General features: G+C 45.7%; 1 protein-coding gene across 5 annotated transcripts in view; it reads left to right on the top strand.

Annotated features, from left to right (window-relative positions):
* The window catches only part of CCSER1 (coiled-coil serine rich protein 1), a 740,630-nt gene that overhangs the window by 124,389 nt on the left and 597,109 nt on the right, over positions 1-19,132 (top strand). For all 5 annotated transcript variants that reach the window (XM_081206994.1, XM_081206993.1, XM_081206995.1 and 2 more), the window contains one exon: positions 16,996-18,385. In XM_081206994.1, the coding sequence (XP_081063120.1) occupies positions 17,038-18,385 (1,348 nt within the window). In that variant the 5' untranslated portion in view covers positions 16,996-17,037. The remainder of the gene's footprint in view (positions 1-16,995; positions 18,386-19,132) is intronic.

The following is a 19,132-nucleotide window of genomic DNA, read 5'->3' as shown; positions in this document are numbered from 1 at the left end:
GTTAAGAGCGGTAGTCTTGTAATCTGGGGAACCGGGTTCGCGTCTCCGCTCCTCCACATGCAGCTGCTGGGTGACCTTGGGCCAGTCACACTTCTCTGAAGTCTCTCAACCCCACTCACCTCACAGAGTGTTTGTTGTGGGGGAGGAAGGGAAAGGAGAATGTTAGCCGCTTTGAGACTCCCTAGGGTAGTGATAAAGCGGGATATCAAATCCAAACTCTTCTTCTTCTTCTTCTGTGGTTTAACCCACAGTGCCACCTGTGTCCCATCACTACCCTAAGGAGTCTCAAAGCAGCTAACAATCTCCTTTCCCTTCCTCCCCCACAACGAACACTCTCTGAGGTGAGTGGGGCTGAGAGACTTCAGAGAAGTGTGACTAGCCCAAGGTCACCCAGCAGCTGCATGTGGAGGAGTGGAGATGCGAACCCGGTTCACCAGATTACAGTCCACTGCTCTTAACCACCACACCATTCTGGACTAAAGCATGAGCCCAGAGTTGGACAACATGCTAAGCTAAATCACAGCTTCATGCAGCAACAAATACAGCCAGGGAAGAGCAAAGGGGCTGCAGTTTTCTCTCCAGGAGCCCGTACGTTTGCTTTGGGGTGGGGGGTTGGCTTAGTGTTGTGTGCAAACTGGTCCTATGTAAGTGACACTGGGATAAAACAGTGGCTCCATCATTACATGGCTTGATTTCAGTTCTGCTGCCACCATGAGGAAAGCCCATTGGGACCCACTGGCATGGATGAGGGACTACAAGAGGGCACTCTGCTGTGGACCACCACAAATCTGGAGCCAGCAGAAACCTCCCTCCTACCTTTTCTACTCTACTCGTCCTCCATGATAAGACATAGACTTGGGTCATGTTGGCAATAATGGTGGGATGTTGAATAATAATAATAATGGTTTAATAATAATGGTAATAAATTAGATCCTGTACCTGCTTGAGAACACTGTAGTGTGAGTTGGTCATCAGGAGAAAGGATGGGTACATGCAGAATGGGAAGAAGGGGAAAGAAGGGGAGGGCATTAGAGGTGCAAACGAAAGCTGAACTCAAAGAGGTTGCAGTTCTTACGCAGTTGCAGCGGGAGCTAAGATAATGAGGAATGTAATAGCTGTAAGTCTTGGTGCTGGGAATGGTGACCGTACAACACATCCACTTGCATTCTGATGTATACACTTGAGTACTCCAATGTTTTGGAATTCATATTTTCATATTTATGTCTTCATCAGAATCCTATTACACACTATTCTACTGTCGAGAAGAATGTGCCTATTGCCATGTGAACTGAAATCAATGAAATTGCAAGTGTGATGTTCACAAACCCCAAAGGAGGCTATTACACTGAAGGAACGAGGAGAAGGGGAATGGGGGTCAAGGAGGTGGGGAGGGGGGAAGACAGTTACACTTCTTTAATCTGAAAAGCCAGGTTGTTTCAGGTATACCATTTCAGCTTTGTGGATGGTGAATTTAATTCATCAAGTGCACATCAATGAATTTACTATTAGGGGCATTGCCAGTGAAATATAGCAAGGAAGCCTATTATAGTAAAGGCCACTTTGGGTATTTCTGGCGCAACTTGACAAACTGATGCATTAGTTTTCCTTTAACCAAACTAGAGATGGGAGCCAACAAGTAGCTTGTGAGCTGTAATGGGACCACTAGCCAATTTTAGTTGGTTCTCAATAGTCCAACCAAGATGTGATCAAACATTGCCTAAGATTTCATGCGCAACATGGGGAAAGATATGTGAGAAATGCTTTAATGTTGCACATTTCTCTGGTTTTTGTATGTGTCTTCCCATCCAACAACCACACAGATTGGTTGCACTCAGATGTAACTACAAACCATGGTCTGTTACAAAAGCGCGCCAAGGTTATGCTCAGGCTCACTCTCCTTTTACTTGCACGCTGAATGTCCCAGGTAGGAATGGGAAGGACCCTTGCCTGAAATCCTGGAGAGCTGCTGCCAGTTAGTGTATGCAACGCTGGGCTAGATGGCCCGGCTCAGTATAAAGTGGTTTTCTATGTTCTTGCTTTGTTCAAAAGTTAAATGAGAAACTGGGAGCTTTCTTTCACGGATCACAGTGTAGCTTACCATCTCATCTGGGTCATGGGGAAGTGCGGTTTGTGCAAACCATGGTTTGTGCACACTGTGAAAAGGGGGACAGACCACTGCCAATCTACCAAAGGGTCTAAACCAGAGATATCCAGTGGGTGGGTCCTGGGGATTCCTTGCATCTCACTTGTCCTTCAGTCGTGTTGATTGCTTTTTGTGTTCCTCCTCACATTGAGCTGCAACACCTCTCTGACAATGATGTCATCAGGTAATTTACTAATCAGAAATGCGATCTAGGCTGCAGCCTGACTGTAAAATTTGGCACACCAGCCATTGGGTGCCTAATATGGACCATGCACAATAAAATGTATAATGAGTTGAGTTCACATTGCACGGCTTATTCCAGGGCTGAGTTAATGACATTACAGTTGCGCTGCAGGCAGATTTTTGGGATCTGTGTCTTATCGCTCATTGACCCATGTGCAAGAAGAATACATGAAAGGCAATGAAGGAGCTTTTAGCAGCATGTGTGAAAATGCTTTCCGGCTTCTGTGTGACCAGAGTTACTTTTGAAGATGTAATTTAAGCAGCTAAGACATCGAAGAGGCAGCATGAAAGTAGCTCTTGTGCATCAAGGGTGAAATTTAGTTTGTCCCAGTGTTACCTAGCAGACGCTAAATAATTTGAGTTGTTGACAATTGAGTGCTATCTTGTTTTAACACTTGTCCCATATATTATACAGTGTTTTAGAAAACTTTATAAACCAAGCAAACAACAATGTTGGTTCTTAGGCAATACTTAAAAATGTTTGTGTTCTGGAAAGCAAATCATTTTTTATTGTCTGCTGGTGCAAACGGATGCAGTCTGTTGGCTATATCCTAAATATTCTATAGACCCAAATACTAAAATTGCTTTGTAATATTAAAAGTGCTAAGAAAGGCATACCACATGTTTGATTTTTTTTGAAGAAATGGGGAGAAACTGGAACCACTGCTCCACCTGGTGGTGAAGAAAAGCACAAGCAAGTCTTTTAACCTGAAAACAGTCCATAATAGCTTATGCCGTCAGAAATGTTTTAGTCTTTAAGGTGCCAGAATACATTCTGGGTTGGTTTGTTTTTGGCAAGACTTGAATGTGATACGATTATGCTGCTGCTTCACCTGTGGTGGCACTTTCTCACAGCCATTTATCTACCTAAAGGTAAAGGGACCCCTGACCATTAGGTCCAGTCGCGGACGACTCTGGGGTTGCGGTGCTCATCTCGCTTTATTGGCCGAGGGAGCCGGCGTACAGCTTCTGGGTCATGTGGCCAGCATGACTAAGCTGCTTCTGGCGAACCAGAGCAGCACATGGACCCGCCATTTACTTTCCTGCCAGAGTGGTACCTTTTTATCTACTTGCACTTTAATGTGCTTTCGAACTGCTAGGTTGGCAGGAGCAGGGACCGAGCAACGGGAGCTCACCCCGCCGCGGGGATTCTAACCGCTGACCTTCTGATTGGCAAGTCCTAGGCTCTGTAGTTTAACCCACAGCACCACCCGCGTCCCATTGTATCTATATCTGAAGGGAAATAGTCCCTCTGTCATAGGCTGGTTGGACACAGAGGAATGGTGGGAGGAACCACCAAGGGAAGAAGGCTCAGAACTAGTGGAGTGGTAGTGGGACAACGATGAGTGGTCTGAGGGAGAAGAGGGAGTAGACTGGGAAGAGGAGGTGTCAGAAGCTGAAGAGGCAACAGGGCTGAATGAGCAGGGAGAGTCTGTGGCAGAGAGAAGACAGAACCAGAAGCTGCAGCTGAAGCAGGAGAGTGGGGCGAGGGAGGTCAAGAGGCAGAGAAGAGTCAGGATAGTGAAGAGTCACAGGTATCTTCTGCTCCTGCGGCAACAAGCTCCCCTCCCCCTCTGACTCCCAGACCCAGGAGAGGTATGAAACGGGAGAAGCAAAGACAGGCTGCATGTGGGCTTCGTCTTTGGTTGCTTGGGGAAAGCCCTGGAGAGGAGGGGACTTAGATGGCTGTGAAGAGGCAGGGACTTTCAGTCTCGGCAGCTGGTTTTCATGGAGGAAGACACACTAGGAATGAGCTGTTCTGCTCACTAGGACTGACACTCATCCAAGCCTGTGGAAATCATGTTTTTTGCTATTAACTCCATCTTTGAATGGCGTGATTACTGGCTGGCTGTTGTGACACGTACCAGGCTTTGGGAAGCCCCTTGCAAATGTGGGACTTGGAGTTGTGGATGTGGCTGCACTCAGTCTCCCAGCAGCGTAAAGCTCTGATTTTGCTAGTTCTGGGCCAATCTGTCCATTTATGTCTTGGCAAGAGGAAGCTTCCTTCACATCTTCTTTGTTAGCAACTCTGTGACATGCTCTGGCACCCGGAGGCAGCTCCGCTCAGCAGCATGCATGGAGTAATAGTGGATTGATTTGTTTGACAATGTACAAACAAGCATGCACTTTCCCCAGCCAGGAAACAAAATCAGAGAACTCTCATTGCAAAGTGGGCAAGGGATGTTGCATGCCCTTGAAACGTTTCTCCTGCTTTAATACACATTTGTCCAAATTATGTATTTATTATTTCATTTTTAAACAATAATGTTTGGGAGGTATGGAATTCATCAGGAATATCGAAGCGCTGAGATTGATGGAGAGGGGATTTACACCGACTGACAAATGGATTTGAATAATTAGGTTACTTATACAGGGGAGACTCTGCAGCAGCTCCATAGAGCATAATGGAAATTGGTTTCTTGAACTATCACTATTTTCCCATGCGAGTGTACATGTTTACAGACTCAGGGAAAATAAATAGGGATAACTTGGGGGGCAGGGGATAGGAAAAAAAGACATTTTGAATGGGTTTCCCCACTTCGGTGATTCACTGCCCAGGTAGGAGACTTAGCATAGGTTCTGATCTGGCCTGTAGGAAGGGGCAACTGGGTCGGAAAGGCCTTTTACATGCTCACCCTAAGCCCCTCATCATCTCTTCCTTCCTGTTTTGTTTATGTTACACTGCAAAGCAGCCTGCATCAACTCAGTGCTCCCCAGAACTCCTTAAGGGCACCTGATTAACAATCCCTGCTGTGAAATGACATGTACGTGATATCTGCGTCATGTCACTGGTTGGCCGTAGCTCAGTGGCAGAGTATCTGCTTTGCCTTGCAACTAAAATGATGTACCATATTTTTTGCTCTATAAGATGCACCCGACCATAAGACGCACCTATTTTTTAGGGGAGGAAAACAAGAAATAAGAAGCCTCCTGAGCGAAGAGGGAGCGCTCCTCCCTCTTTGCTCAGGAGGCTTTGCGGGGCTATCCCTGAAGCCAGGAGAGCTAGCGGGATTGGTGCGCACCGATCCCGCTTGCTCTCCTGGCTTCAGCGAAAGCAAGCCTCCTGGCTTTCCCCCGACCTCCCGCAAGAGCCGCACACTCTTTAAAGGGAGCGCGGCTCTTGCGGGCTTTTGCGGGAGGTGGGGGAAGGGACAGAGCCGCATGCTCTGTCCCTCCCCCCACCTCCCACAAAAGCCAGGGATAGCTGTGTGAAGCCTCCACAGGGCAGCGGGATGAAGGCTTCCCGCTGCCCTGCGGAGGCTTCGCGTGGCTAAGCCAGAAGCTAGAACAGCGAGAGGGAGCGCTGCGCAGAGATCCCTCTCGCTGTTCTGGCTTAGCCGCGCAAAGCCTGCATTCGCTCCATAAGATGCACAAACATTTCCCCTTACTTTTTAGGAGGGGAAAAGTGAGTCTTATAGAGCGAAAAATATGGTAGGTGCGCAGACTGCATTTGTGGCTCGCCAGCACAAGGAGCTTCAGCCAGACTTTGACAACTTTGACTGTCTTGCCAGAGTGGTGCATGCTTTAGTTATCTCCCGCTTGGACTACTGCAATGCACTCTACATGGGGCTACCTTTGAAGGTGACCCAAAAACTGCAATTAATTCAGAATGTGGCTGCTAGACTGGTGACTGGGAGTGGCCACCGAGACCATATAACACCGGTCCTGAAATATCTTCATTGGCTGCCAGTACGTTTCCGAGCACAATTAAAAGTCTTGGTGCTGACCTTTAAACTCCTAAACAGCCTTGGTCCTGTATACCTGAAGGAGCGTCTCCACCCCTATCATCCAGCCCGGACACTGAGGTCCAGCGCCGAGGGCCTTCTGGTGGTTCCATTGCTGTGAGAAGTGAAGTTACAGGGAACCAGGCAGAGGGCCTTCTCGGTATTGGCGCCTGCGCTGTGGAACGCCCTGCCAGCAGATGTCAAGGCAATAAATAACTATTTTACTTTTAAAAGACCAATGATTTAGGGAACTGTTTAGGGAGGTTTTCAAGGTCTGACGCTGTATTGTTTTTTATATTCGGTTGGAAGCTGCCCAGAGTGGCTGAGGAGACCCAGCCATATGGGCGGGGTATAAATAATAAATTATTATTATTATTATTATTATTATTATTATTATTATTATTATTATTATTCAAAGAGCCGCAGCTCAGTGGTAGAGGAAATGCTTTGCGTGCAGGAGGTCCCAAGCTCAGTCCCCAGCATTTTGGGGAAAAGCCTCGTCTGAAGCCCTGGAGAGACTCTGCCAGTCAGTGTGTTCAGTACTGAGGTTAGATAGACCAATGACCTGACTTGATATAAGGTAGCTTCTTAGTCCAGCATCCTGTCCTGACATCCTGTCCAACCAGATGCCCGTGGGAAGCCTGGAAGCAGGAGCCAAGCACTAGAGCTCTCCGCACTCCTGCTGTTCTCAGCAACTGGAATTCAGAAACAGGTAACCTCTGTCCATGTAGGCAGAGCACAGCCATCATGGATGGCCTTTACCTCCATTAATTTGTCTAATGCTCTGTTAAAGCCATCCAGGTGGGGGGGGGCATCATTCTCACCTGTGGCAGCGAATTCCATAGCTTAACAATGCAATGTACTTTCCTTTTTCTGTCAAATGCCCATGAGTTCTAGTGATGTGAGACAGGGAGAAGAGCTTTTCTCTTTCCACTTCCTCTATGCCAGGGGTCAGCAAACCTTTTCAGCAGGGGGCCGGTCCACTGTCCCTCAGACCTTGTGGGGGGCCGGACTATATTTTTGAAAAAAACCCAAAACGAATTCCTATGCCCCCAAAATAACCCAGAGATGCATTTTAAATAAAAGAACACATTCTACTCATGTAAACACGCGCTGATTCCTGGACCATCCGTGGGCCAGATTTAAAAGGCAATTGGGCCAGATCTGGCCCCCGGGCTTTAGTTTGCCTAGCCATGCTCTATGCCATGCTGAATTTTATAAACTTCGGCCATGCCTCCTCTTACCTTTTATTCAAAGTTAAAGGTAAAGGGACCCCTGACCATTAGGTCCAGTTGTGGCCGACTCCGGGGTTGTGGCGCTCATCTCGCTTTACTGGCCGAGGGAGCCAGCGTACAGCTTCCGGGTCATGTGGCCAGCATGACTAAGCCACTTCTGGTGAACCATAACAGCGCACGGAAACGGCGTTTACCTTCCCGCCAGAGTGGTACCTATTTATCTACTTGCACTTTGACGTGCTTTCGAACTGCTAGGTTGGCAGGAGCTGGGACTGAGCAATGAGAGCTCACCCCGTCGCGGGGATTCGAACTGCTGACTTTCTGATCAGCAAGTCCTAGGCTCTGTGGTTTAACCCACAGCACCACCTGCGCCAAACTTAATGTGCCCCAGATGCTGTAGTTTTTTTTCTTAGGGGAGTCACTCCATCTCCTTGATCATTATGGGTGCTCTTTTCTGAACCTTTTCCAGCTCCACAATCTCCTTTTTGAGATGAGGCAACCAGAACTTTACACAACATTCCACATGTGGTTGCACCCTAGATTTGCCATTTTTGCATACGCTTCACCCATGTGTATGCTCTGGTAGCAGTAGCAGGGGTCCCTGCGTTGGCAATGCTGTCTGAGGGTGATAGAACTACCCTTCTTAAGCAGAAAATATATTGCCCACTAATAATAAATAAAGCACTTTAATTTATTTCCCTATAGCAATTGCATTTGGATTCTTCTTGTATAGAAACTGAAAAGGGAATGATTTTTGTATGAATAACATCTGAAATTGCTAACCAGGTGGAGAAACTATACTGTATATTGTTCATTTGTTTTGCACCCATTTACATTAATTTAACATTGTATTGTGCTCAGACTGAGCGCTGAGAGATCAGCAGCGTATAATCCTTCATTAATCATACTCAGCAATTAAATGCTCTTTTAAAAATACTGTGTTTTGCTCATTATTTGTCTTTCTGTAGATGCTTCCAGTATCATCATCACAATGGCCTGATCAAAATCAGCCTCTTCTCCCCCGCCCCTTAGCCGCAACCACAGACAATTAAGGGCCCTTCTGAAATGCTGCCTGCCAGAGAAATTAATGAATTAAACAATGCACTTTAGCTGCTTTTGTCCCTTTATCCAATAAAAAACCCGGAGTGACTAGGGAATCAGATCCATTGCTTAAATAATTTGTGGGCAGTATTGAAACCTGTACGAACAATGGACATAATGAGATTAGAGTTGGTGCCCGTGGTCCATTGCCTTCTATCTGCTGCAGTAAAAAAAGCAAAGTCTTCACCACTTTGAGAAAAGGGCATCGCAGTTCTGTAAAGACAAAGGAATGAAATAAAAAGACGCTTGTCTCTCGACCCTTAGGAGTCCTTGATCCCAGAAGTGGCTCCCTGCAAAGAGCTTCATAGTCTTAAAACTTAAACATTGCATTCAGAACAGAACAGAAGCCTTCCCACTTAACTTGAACTAAGTTTGATGTTTCAGTTTCGGTGACCGTAGGGAGGACGGCATGTCCACCCTCTGAGGCTTATGGTAATTTTTTAAATTTTTTTTAGAGAGATAAGTCTTTTAATGTCAGCATTAAGCGTAATGGTTACAGTTTATATACACAAATCAGTTCTTCTATTGGAGCCCTGATAGAGGTCTGCTTAACAGTCTTGTAGGCTACCAGACCCTCTGCTTGCATCTTCACAGTTTGAAGGCCGAGATCAGACTAAGACAGTTCCCACAGTTCAGTTCAGGAGCTGCGCACGTCCAGGTAACATTCTTCAACATGTCCTTGCACCTGATGTTAACAATCCAGGCTTTTATGAGGGTGCTGTTGAGATTGGCCACCAGCCCTCTGGAGTGATGCAGGAAGACTCAGAAGTGAAGGGCAGCCAGACATCGGTATTATTGGCCACAAGAGGCTGCCAGGTATAAGATGGAAGGAAAGAGGAGAATGTAGGATAAACAATGGTGAGTAAGGAACCAAAGATTGGAAGGGAACCACCCGAGGATCTTCAGGTGAAAGGCAGTATACAAATTAAAAATAAACATTCCTTTGGGTATCCCATGTGTTGGCATGGGGATTTAAAATGCTGTTACTTTCGGGACCCATGACAGGAGGCAATTCAGAAAACCTTTTAATTTTTTTTAAAAAATATATTGGTTCAGTGTTAGCATTAGAATTTCAATTTTATTACAAGTTCAATTTCAGTTTTGTTGTTCTTTATTCTAGAAGAAGCAAATTCAAGATAGAAATCGATTTTCATGCCAACTCTCTTTGTAGGTTCTGGTGTGCTGAAATAATTTTTATGGAGATATTAATGAACTGAGACACAACACCATGGTCACCATGCACACACTCTGAGACTCTAACTGTGGTAATTAAAAAAAAAAAAGTTGGAGAACTATTGTTAACACAGAATCCTTTGGCCCCATGCATAGTTAACATATGATTTCATAGGAGCTGCTTCTTTCCTGGTGTGATTCCCTTGCTGCTCAGAAGTAGGCATGTTTCAGACAACCATGTAGGTGGCAAGGGCCAATCATCTGGGACTTTCACACCTAATGGCTGCCTTCCATCTTGACTGCTTTCTTTGTTCAAAGGATGTCAACAAAGTAGGAAAGTGTTCACATCCTGTTTTCAGATGGTTTCTTATGCACCAGTTGGTGCATCTCTTTTTAGAGCTTTGGGAGCAAGGGAAACCAATCCTTCTCGCCACTGCATCATCCTCATATTTCTTCCCAGCGGCAAACGGAGCAAGCAGGGTTCAGCTTTCTGCTCATTTAGCCAAGTCATTTTTCCAGTTTTCGTGAGAAACACTGAAGGTCTTCCCAGAGAGATTCTGTCGGGATTGCTTGTATGATGATAAAAGCAGAGCCCATGGCATTATCTGCTGTATTATGCACGTTCCTTTGCTTCCTACTAGAATGGAGAGAGATTTCCATTCTCCCTTCCATCTGTGTTGGATTGCTAAAGGATAGCTGGGATGTGTAATACAGAAAAGACAAATGGGTGAAGAATTCACTGTCCAATGCATCTACATGGCAACTGAGGATGAAAAATAAATGGATATTCAGTTCCCTCCCTGAGTTGCTCCTTTTGCTTGATTTTCTTTACCATTTTGGAGACAACTGAATAACGTGGTGGAGGTCAGGGAAGGGGAGAAATATGTAATTTTCTATTTGGAGTTTGGGAAACATTATTATCTCATAATTCTGAAGGTATATCTATTCCGCTTGTCCCCGTGTTGCTTCCTCCACGGATGGTCGATGTGGTGACCTGTAGAAGTTGCCTGACTTCAGCTTCTTTGGGAGCTTTTCCTGCAGCACATCAGCTCTCTGTAGCAAGCATCTGGATTTCATGGGGTTGAATAATGGTAGCCTGGCGGGTTGATCAGCCATCAGCTGGGAATGATGGGAGTTGCAGTCCAGCAACATTTGGCGAGCACCTGCATTGACTGCCTTTGGCTTACTTTCTCCAGCACTGAAACATTGCTGTGCAACCTGTTCTTAAGTGATCAAACAACATTATAATCAAATGCTTGTTTGCTTTTGATGACTTTTGAAAGCTTGTTTTCTTTAGTTTAAAGTTCTATAAAAGTGGGAGCGGTGGATGGTGGGAAGAGAATCAACTTTGTGTTTTGCTGCCAACGAAGCTGAAACCTCAATAGAATCCACCTCAGGCTTTATTCAAACATCACCAGTGGGGTTTTTTAAAGATTAGCCGCCATTTCCAGCCTTCGCCTTTCATCTGAAGCTTCAAAATTGCTTTACCCATTCTTGATCTTTGTAAATCCTGACACTGTCTACTTATTAGAAGGAAGCGCATAGATCGGGATTTACAGACATTTAACGCAGGATCAAGGAAACACACATCTGTGTGTGATTCAAAAATGGTCTGCTTTGTCCTTGTGACTAGCATTTTGAGGTGAGATCCCTCAAAAATAATTCAGTGGTCACAGCTCAGAATTTGAGATTCCCCCCCCCAACCCGCATACAGCCTGTTATGTGTGACTATACATTCCAAGTAGGGATGCAAGAATTTCCTTTCTGTGCCCCAAAGGGACTCAAACTTTTGCCTATGCTTCAAGGAAATGCATGTGCAGAATCAGTGCTTTCTATGGCCTCCTAGTGAGCTCATGCAAAATCTTTGGGGGTGTGGGGGGACTTGTTCCTTCTTCTGCCACCACCATTGCTAGGGACCTCCCAACTTAACCTAGGGCAGAGGAAGTGGGATATAATGATGGCGGCTCCAGCTCCTCAGCGAATCATTTCTTCCCACTGAGGACTGGGCTGGGATATGTCCTAGTATCTTGCTAAAGCTCTCCAGGGCAAAGTCACCAGTTTCTATTGCACCATGGTGATTGACGGTATAATAATGATGGTTAGCTGAAAAAGATGCTTCTCATTGTGAAGATACACTTGTCCTGAGGGCTGTGCTGTACAACTAGATGTCCACGTGAGCAGAAACTTCCCTGTCTATTTCAGTGTCAGGAAAATGGCCCTTTGTCAATACAAATATCAGGAGGGAACAAAGTTTTGACTCCTGCAAGCCTTACCTTTCATTACCTCCCTAGTGCATAGCCTTCAACTATACCTATTTTAACAGGTACACTGCTTATTTTCTCACTATGTGCAATGCTTGCTGGTGTGCACTGAATTCTCACCTTATACTGCAGGTGACCTGTCAAGTGTGGCATTCAAAAAGACAATTTTGAATGGGTTGTACTGGGGTTTTGTTTTCGCGCGTGTGTGTGTGTGTGTGTTGCAAGTGTGATCAGCTTGAACGTTGAAAAAGCTTTGCATTTGTCAGAGAGATGTTACATCACACACAAATTAACTATTTGTAATGTCTGCATGGAAGCATGCTTTCTGGATTTCAAAGCAATGGAACAGTCTATTTCAAAAATGTTCTGTGGGAGCAACAGTGTCTCCAGCATTGGCCTGTGTATTGTGTGGTCTTGCTCTTTCTGGATTGTACTACCTCAAAATACAAGTGAAGGAATCACATACTGGAACGTTTCCCACATAAAAATCTATCTGGATGTAGAAAAGTAGCGTGTCAGGGAAGAGGCCACATTAGAGGTTTTTCTTCCCCTGACACTCTAGCATTCTACTGGCAGAGACATTTTGATGCTGTGTTGCATCTGCATTTCCTGTGGTACAGGCAGTGTTAGGAGGTGGCATATGATATTTCTGAACACGGTGCTTGGCCCTCATGTTGCTTGGCCCTCAAGAAACCTAGTGGAAAAGTTGGGAACACAGTTATATGAGATCACTTGTGTGCATGTTTGTAACTTACAAGGAGAGAGCATGTTTTCCCTCTCCTGGCTCTTCTTTTGTCTGCGTTCCTGATAGATGGTGTTTATCCTCCATAAAATGTGTGCAGCTCTGTCTCAACATATGGACAATTCATTAGAAGAGTAAAATCTTCTATGTAAAGTGCTTTGCCAGCACAGGCAGCCTCTTATTTTATGAGTGGAATAGAGACCTCTGAGGATCATCCTTCCCAGCGTTACATTCCTGTAGGACGTAACATGACACGGTGCGCTCATAAGTCCTGACGAAGGTTGGAGCTGCAGTTTTCTTTCCCCTCGGGGCTGCGATTCCAACTTCTGGTTCCATATGCATAAAAATAATTATGTCCTTAAAAAAACAACACATACCAGAGGGAATCCACGGTGTCTTGCGTATGCTGAATTAAAACTGGCAGTGCCAGCAGTTAAAATAAAGAAATAAAGTCTTCTGTGGCCTTTTTGTTGTTGTTGTTGCTGAAAAAGCAGCATTTTGGGGTGCTTTTTTCATCCAGGAATGTAGCATGAGTGGGAGAGCTGATGCAGTACAATTGTACCTCTGGTTACGAACTTAATTCGTTCCAAAGGTCCGTTCTTAACCTGAAACCGTTCTTAACCTGAGGTACCACTTTAGCTAATGGAGCCTCTGGCTGCTGCTGCACCATTGGCACACAATTTCTGTTCTCATCCTGGGGCAAAGTTCTTAACCTGAGGTACTACTTCCGGGTTAGCGGAGTCTGTAACCCGAAGTTTTCGTAACCCGAGGTGTTTGTAACCCAAGGTACCACTGTATATCATAAGAGCTGGGAAGCCCCTGGTTCAGGTTATCACTCAGGCAAGACTCCATTTTAGGTGGTCTCTTGTGAGCGCATATCTATGAAGCTCGATATCCCATCTTTATTTCACGCATTAAGGCTGACTCCAGGTTGCAGTGGGGGTGTCTAGCAAAATCCTAGAGTACCTAAATGTAACATCGCTTGGGGCATTAGAAATTAAAACTGCATCTTGCCCTGGGCTATGCTGAGTATCCTAGGGCAGGCAGCAGTGCTGGTAGGTCCTGCTAGGACCAGTATTTGCTCCAGGGTCCTGGGTTCCCCACCAGTTTTGATAGGGATAAACACAGGTTAATGTTTTGGCTGTTAAATCCAGAACTCTCCCCAAGCTCTTAATCAGCATCCTTCCGTTTCTCCATCTCTCTTTCCCTTCCCTTCCTCTGATGCAAAGTCTCTGCTGTTATGTTCACACCATAAAGCAGTATGATACCAATTTTTAAACAGCCGTTGCTTCCTCCAAAGAATTCTGGGAACTGTAGCTTGCTGTGGGTGCAGAAAGTTGTTAGTAGCTCACAGAGCTACTTTCCCTGTGAAGAGGGATCTGGGGAACAGGGGTCACCTAATAACTCTCAGCTCCCTTAATTCATCATAGAAACAGAAAGCTGCCTTGAAATGCCTACTTAAACAGGAAAGTGTTTGTCAAGTGGCTGGAGTCCAGTAGGGAGGGAGTCGTGTCGATTCTCGGTCAGGAGTGTACAGAGTTCAGTTTTATGCTTACTGAGGCACCATCAGAGCTCTACTCTCCCGTAGCCTGCCCTGCCCTTGCCTGAGATCAGTGCTTTTGTAAGGTCCACAGAAATAACCTATGAAGTGCACGGAAGGCTTGAAACAGCTACATGAACGCTGATTATCTGATGCACACAGCAAACACCCATCTCTTTCCAAGCTGAAATGCTGCAGTTTGATTTCAGCAAAAGTTACAAGATGAAATTTGTGGAATGAAAAAGGCTGTGGAAAAACAATTACGTTCAAATTAGCAATTGTTCAACGGGGGGCAGTGGTGGTACAGTCTTGCAGTAAATAAATGAGTCGCTTTTGGGGTGTTGGTTAGTGTCTCGTGCTCATTCAAATCCTTACTTAGCTGGGAAGCTCCCTGGGTGATCCTTGGGATGCCAGCGTCTCGCTGGTTCTAGCCTCCTCTTAGGAGCTTTTTAAAATGAGGATATTTAAGATGAGAATTGCAAAGCACTGTGCACAGTGAAAACCACCATAAAAATGACAAATAATGATGGGAAACTGGAATATGAAAAGACCTAACATAAAGTTAATTTCTTCAGTGGGAAATAAACAGACTCCAAAGCTTATGTGTGATTATTGGGGCAATTTAATTTTTTTAGCTGTGGCAGTTTGGGTTGGATATTATTGTTATGTGTTTTTGGTTGCAGAGTTTGTGGGTGCCTGGATTTAGCAACTGCTGAAATTTAATCAATGCTTGGAGAAATAAACTGGAAGTCAGACCCTTAATAGCTGGGCTCAGCTTCCCATGTCCAGGCCAGCCTGATAATGGCCAGAGTCATTAAGCAAAAAAAAAAAAAAAAAAAAGGAAAAGGAAAAGAAAAGAAAAGGGGGGGCAGGGAGATGGGTGATTAACAAAGCAGAGAATCTGTGCCAGCTGGGGAATGGGTGAGCTCAGAATCAGGTAGAAGAGCAAAGGTGAGTAGCAGAGTTTCAGGACTGCAGTTCGCCCGGTGTGCTCTAGGAAGAGGTTTTCAGTCAGTAAGTGGTGATGTAATGGAGAAGCAATCTAGGTGGCTGCCTAGTGCAAAGTTAGGAGTTATGTGACTGGGAGAACAAGGCAAGCTGCAGGGCAACAGGCAAGATGTCGGATGTCTGCTTGAACCCAGGAATGAGACTAGGGGAGAAGCAGGACTCTCTTGGAGTGCTGTGCTCAGGTTGTATACATGTGTAAACAAACCATTTATCATAAAGACACCACAGTCTCCTCTGTGTCTCATTTCCAAAGGAAACATGAACCCTGGGTAAGCGCCTGGAACCCTGAAATCTCTCACTGCTGTGGAGATTGGGGTGATGTGCAACATGAATTATGTTTTTAAAGCTGGCCTTCACAGCTTTTATTCAGCCAGTTGAGACAGCCCACCAGACAATGCCTCTGGTGGCCTCCATACATGACTGGTGCGGTAAGTTTGGCTTGATAGACAATATGTTATACAGCTTATTTCTGGCTTTAGTTCTCAGATTTAGAATTGACTTTGAAGATCGTTGCGTTGTTTACATGGGTATTTATTCTGAGGTAATAGTTCTGTCATTTTCTTTGACCTGTGGTTTTTGCTCTGTCATCCTCATCAACCTGTGGTTTGTTTAGACAATCGAAGAGAGTAAATAGATAGCTTGAGCATGTAAATAATTAATGTTTATTTAAATGTGCGCTGCAAAAACCCTGTAGTACAAGGGATAAAGCAAGCCTTATCTGAAGGTGGATTTAATATCATGAAAAATTGTGGTGGTATGTTTGGAATGAGTAGTTGAAAAGCAGATTTTATTTTTTAAATTTTTTTTTAAAAAACCCTTGTAAAATAAATTGCTTTATTAGAAAGATTGGGAAGATTTCCTAGTTGCATATTTTGTTTTCTTTTTCAAAACATCAGTTTGATTAATCTGTATTCAGATGTACTTGTTAGAATTTAATGCTGGCTGGGGAGCAGCTCTCAGGGGTGAGGTGTAGAATGAATTTACAGTACTTAGGTAGAGACGCACACCATTTAACTTTATAGAGCCTAGTTTGCCTGGTTTCCTCAATAACTCCCTTATGGGTTCTCTCTTCTATAGGCCCATTGAAAAAGTGCAAATGGCTCTAAAACAGCCTTTGCAAACCAGGCACTGCCTACTGAGGTTTTGGACTACAAGTCCCATCAGCAACACCCAACACAACTGGGCAAACAGCACAAAGCATCTGGAGGGGAGTCTGGTTGGCAAAAGCTGCTCAAGAGAATCAGAAAGCTGGAGTCTCTCCATTGCTTATTCAGTTCTCTATGGATAGCTGCACATTTTTTGTTTGTTTTGACTGATACGTAAAGTTAACTCAGTGTTTCTCAAACTTGGGTTGTCTGCTGCTGTTGGACTACAAGCCCCATTGTCCCTGACCGCTGGTGCTGCTAGCTAGGGATGATGGGAGTTATAGTCCAACAACAGCTGGTGACCAGAGTTTGAGAAACACTACGTTAACTGTAGACATACTTTTAAGGGGTAATATCTGAATACAGTCGTCCCTTGGTTCTTGAATTTAAACCGTTCTGGGAGTCCGTTCGACTCTCGGAACAGTTCGAGAACCAAGGTGTGGCTTCCGATTGGCTGCAGGAGCTTCCAGCACGCAATCGGAAGCTGCACCGAACATTTGGCTTCCAAAAATCGTTTGAAAATCAGAACACTCACTTCCGGTTTTTGATCGTTTGGGAACCAAAACATACGAGTTTCAAGGCATTCAGCATCCGAGGTGCCACTGTATCTGAATTTTGCTGTTTTCTCCTGAGTCTGAAAGCAACAGTAACACATCTCTCCTCTTCTCCACTCATACAGATTTTAACATAGGCTGATCCTGGCCAAGGAGTTGAGGTCCTGATGGGGGACTCAGGATCGAGGCGTTCGATCATTGTGTCCCGGCTGCCAATATTCAGGAGAAGTATTAGCCGGCGGCACGATTCCCTCCCTTCCTCGCCTACTTCTAGCAATACCGTTGGTGTCCACAGCTCTTCTCCCTCCAGCACCAACTCCAGCTCAGGTAGCACTGGCAAGCGCAGGAGCCTCTTCCGCACGCCTTCCATCAGCTTCCACCACCACAAGAAGGGGAGCGAACCCAAAGCCGATTCTCCAGGGCAGAACGTGGGCATTTCGAACGGTGCTCAGTCTGGCCACGGCACTTTGCAGAAGCTCGGTTTGGAGGAGCACGTGAAGCACAGAGGGAGGCATTCGGTCGGCTTTGGGAGTTCTCGGAGCAAGAAGATCACCAGGTCTTTGACGGAGGACTTTGAGAAGGGGAGGGAGCCCTCAACCAATAAAAACGTCTTCATAAATTGCATAAGGTCTGGGAAGAATGAAGGGGACGACTCTGGCTTTGCAGAGGACCAAAGCAGGGCTTCTGTTAAACATTCCTCAAGGAAACTTCTCCCCAAATCCTTCTCGACACACTACAGGTTTTCAAAGCCAGTCCCTCAAAGCCAGTCCATTTCCTGCGTGCAGCCATCTTCTTGCTTGTTGGACATTAAGCCCAGTGTTGAAAGTGAGCCTGTGTCGGCAAAGTCTTCTTCCCCGTGTTCTGCTGACATAATAGAATGTGCAGGCAGCTCTTTGCAGTCGCCGCTGCTCTCTGCTGACCTGACCACGGTCCAGACGCCTTCCGAGTTTCTAGCACTGACAGAAGATTCCGTCTCGGAGGTCGACGGACTGCCCAACTGCGGGAATTTGCACGGGGAAGCCTTTGCCCACAATGTTTCTACCTCTCAAATCTTCCTCAATCCCATTACTGCTGCTGCTGCCACTGCTCCTCCTCTTCCTCCTCCTGTTCTTTTAAGGAAGATGGATCATGCAGAAAGTGTTCCTCATTGTGCTGTTCTATCGCCCAGAAGTCACAGGGCCAGAAATGGACTGCTCAATGAAAATAGTGCCATATCTGAAACCCTCGATTCTAATCGAAACCATGCAAAAGTATTCTTGCAAGAGCTTCCTGCTAAACAGACCAGCCATCCCGAAGAAGCAAACTCAGGAGCTGAAGCACAATTAAAACCCTTTGTCTTAAACCAGGGGGAAGTAACTGAATGTTCCCCCAAAGCACAGGGACTACCTAGAGACCAACAAGAAGTTAAAGCACCGGAACATATTAGAGAAACCATCCCAGTAATTGAGTCAAAGATTATTCCTTTGTCTTCAGAACCGCAGCCTTTTCAAGCCCAGCAAGCATATGAAATAAAAGGTACAAATAATAACTTTTCTGTTGTCTCCTATATAACTGGGTGGAAGTTTGAAGTACCGTATTTTTCGCCCCATAGGGCGCACCGGCTCATAGGGTGCACCTAGTTTGTTTTTTTTGGGGGGGGGGATAAAGAAAAAAAAATTATTTCCCCCCCAGGCGCGGGGCTGGGGTGAGGGAAGCCCGAGCTTCCCCCGACCCCAGCCCCCTGAACAGGCTGCTATCCGCAAGCCTAGGGAGCCCAGCGGGAACTCCCACTGGCTCCCAAGGCTTGCGGATAGCTTCCTGAAGCCTGGAGAGCGAGAGGGGTTGGTGCGCACCGACCCCTCTCGCTCTCCAGGCTTCAGCGAAAGCCTGCATTCGCCCCATAGGACGCACACACATATCCCCTTCATTTTGGGAGGGGAAAAAGTGCGTCCTATAGGGCGAAAAATATGGTATATTTAAATGGCATTCAGCTAGGGGCTGTCGTCTAGGCCTTTGGTGTCTGTGGGCTAAAGTTCCTGGAGAAATGTCAAATGAAGGAATTATGGTAACTTCCACTATTAGGGCCCTGGAAGAGTTGGCACTTTTGAAATGGCACAGAGTAAGTGGATCAATATTATAGAAAGGCTGATTTGCAGCCCAGGGCCCAGATGGACAAAATTATTGTGCAATGCTTGGGTGGAGAACCTGTAGCCTTTCAGGTGCTGTTGGACTCCAGCTCTTGCCAGCCCAAGCCAGCATGGCGAATGGTTGGGGAGGCTGCTG

The sequence above is a fragment of the Podarcis bocagei genome, assembly GCF_964188305.1.
Source record: "Podarcis bocagei genome assembly, chromosome: 9".
In the NCBI taxonomy this organism is placed as follows: Eukaryota; Metazoa; Chordata; class Lepidosauria; order Squamata; family Lacertidae; genus Podarcis; species Podarcis bocagei.
Note: the sequence above shows the minus strand (reverse complement) of the source record. Positions and strands in the feature narration are given on the sequence as shown.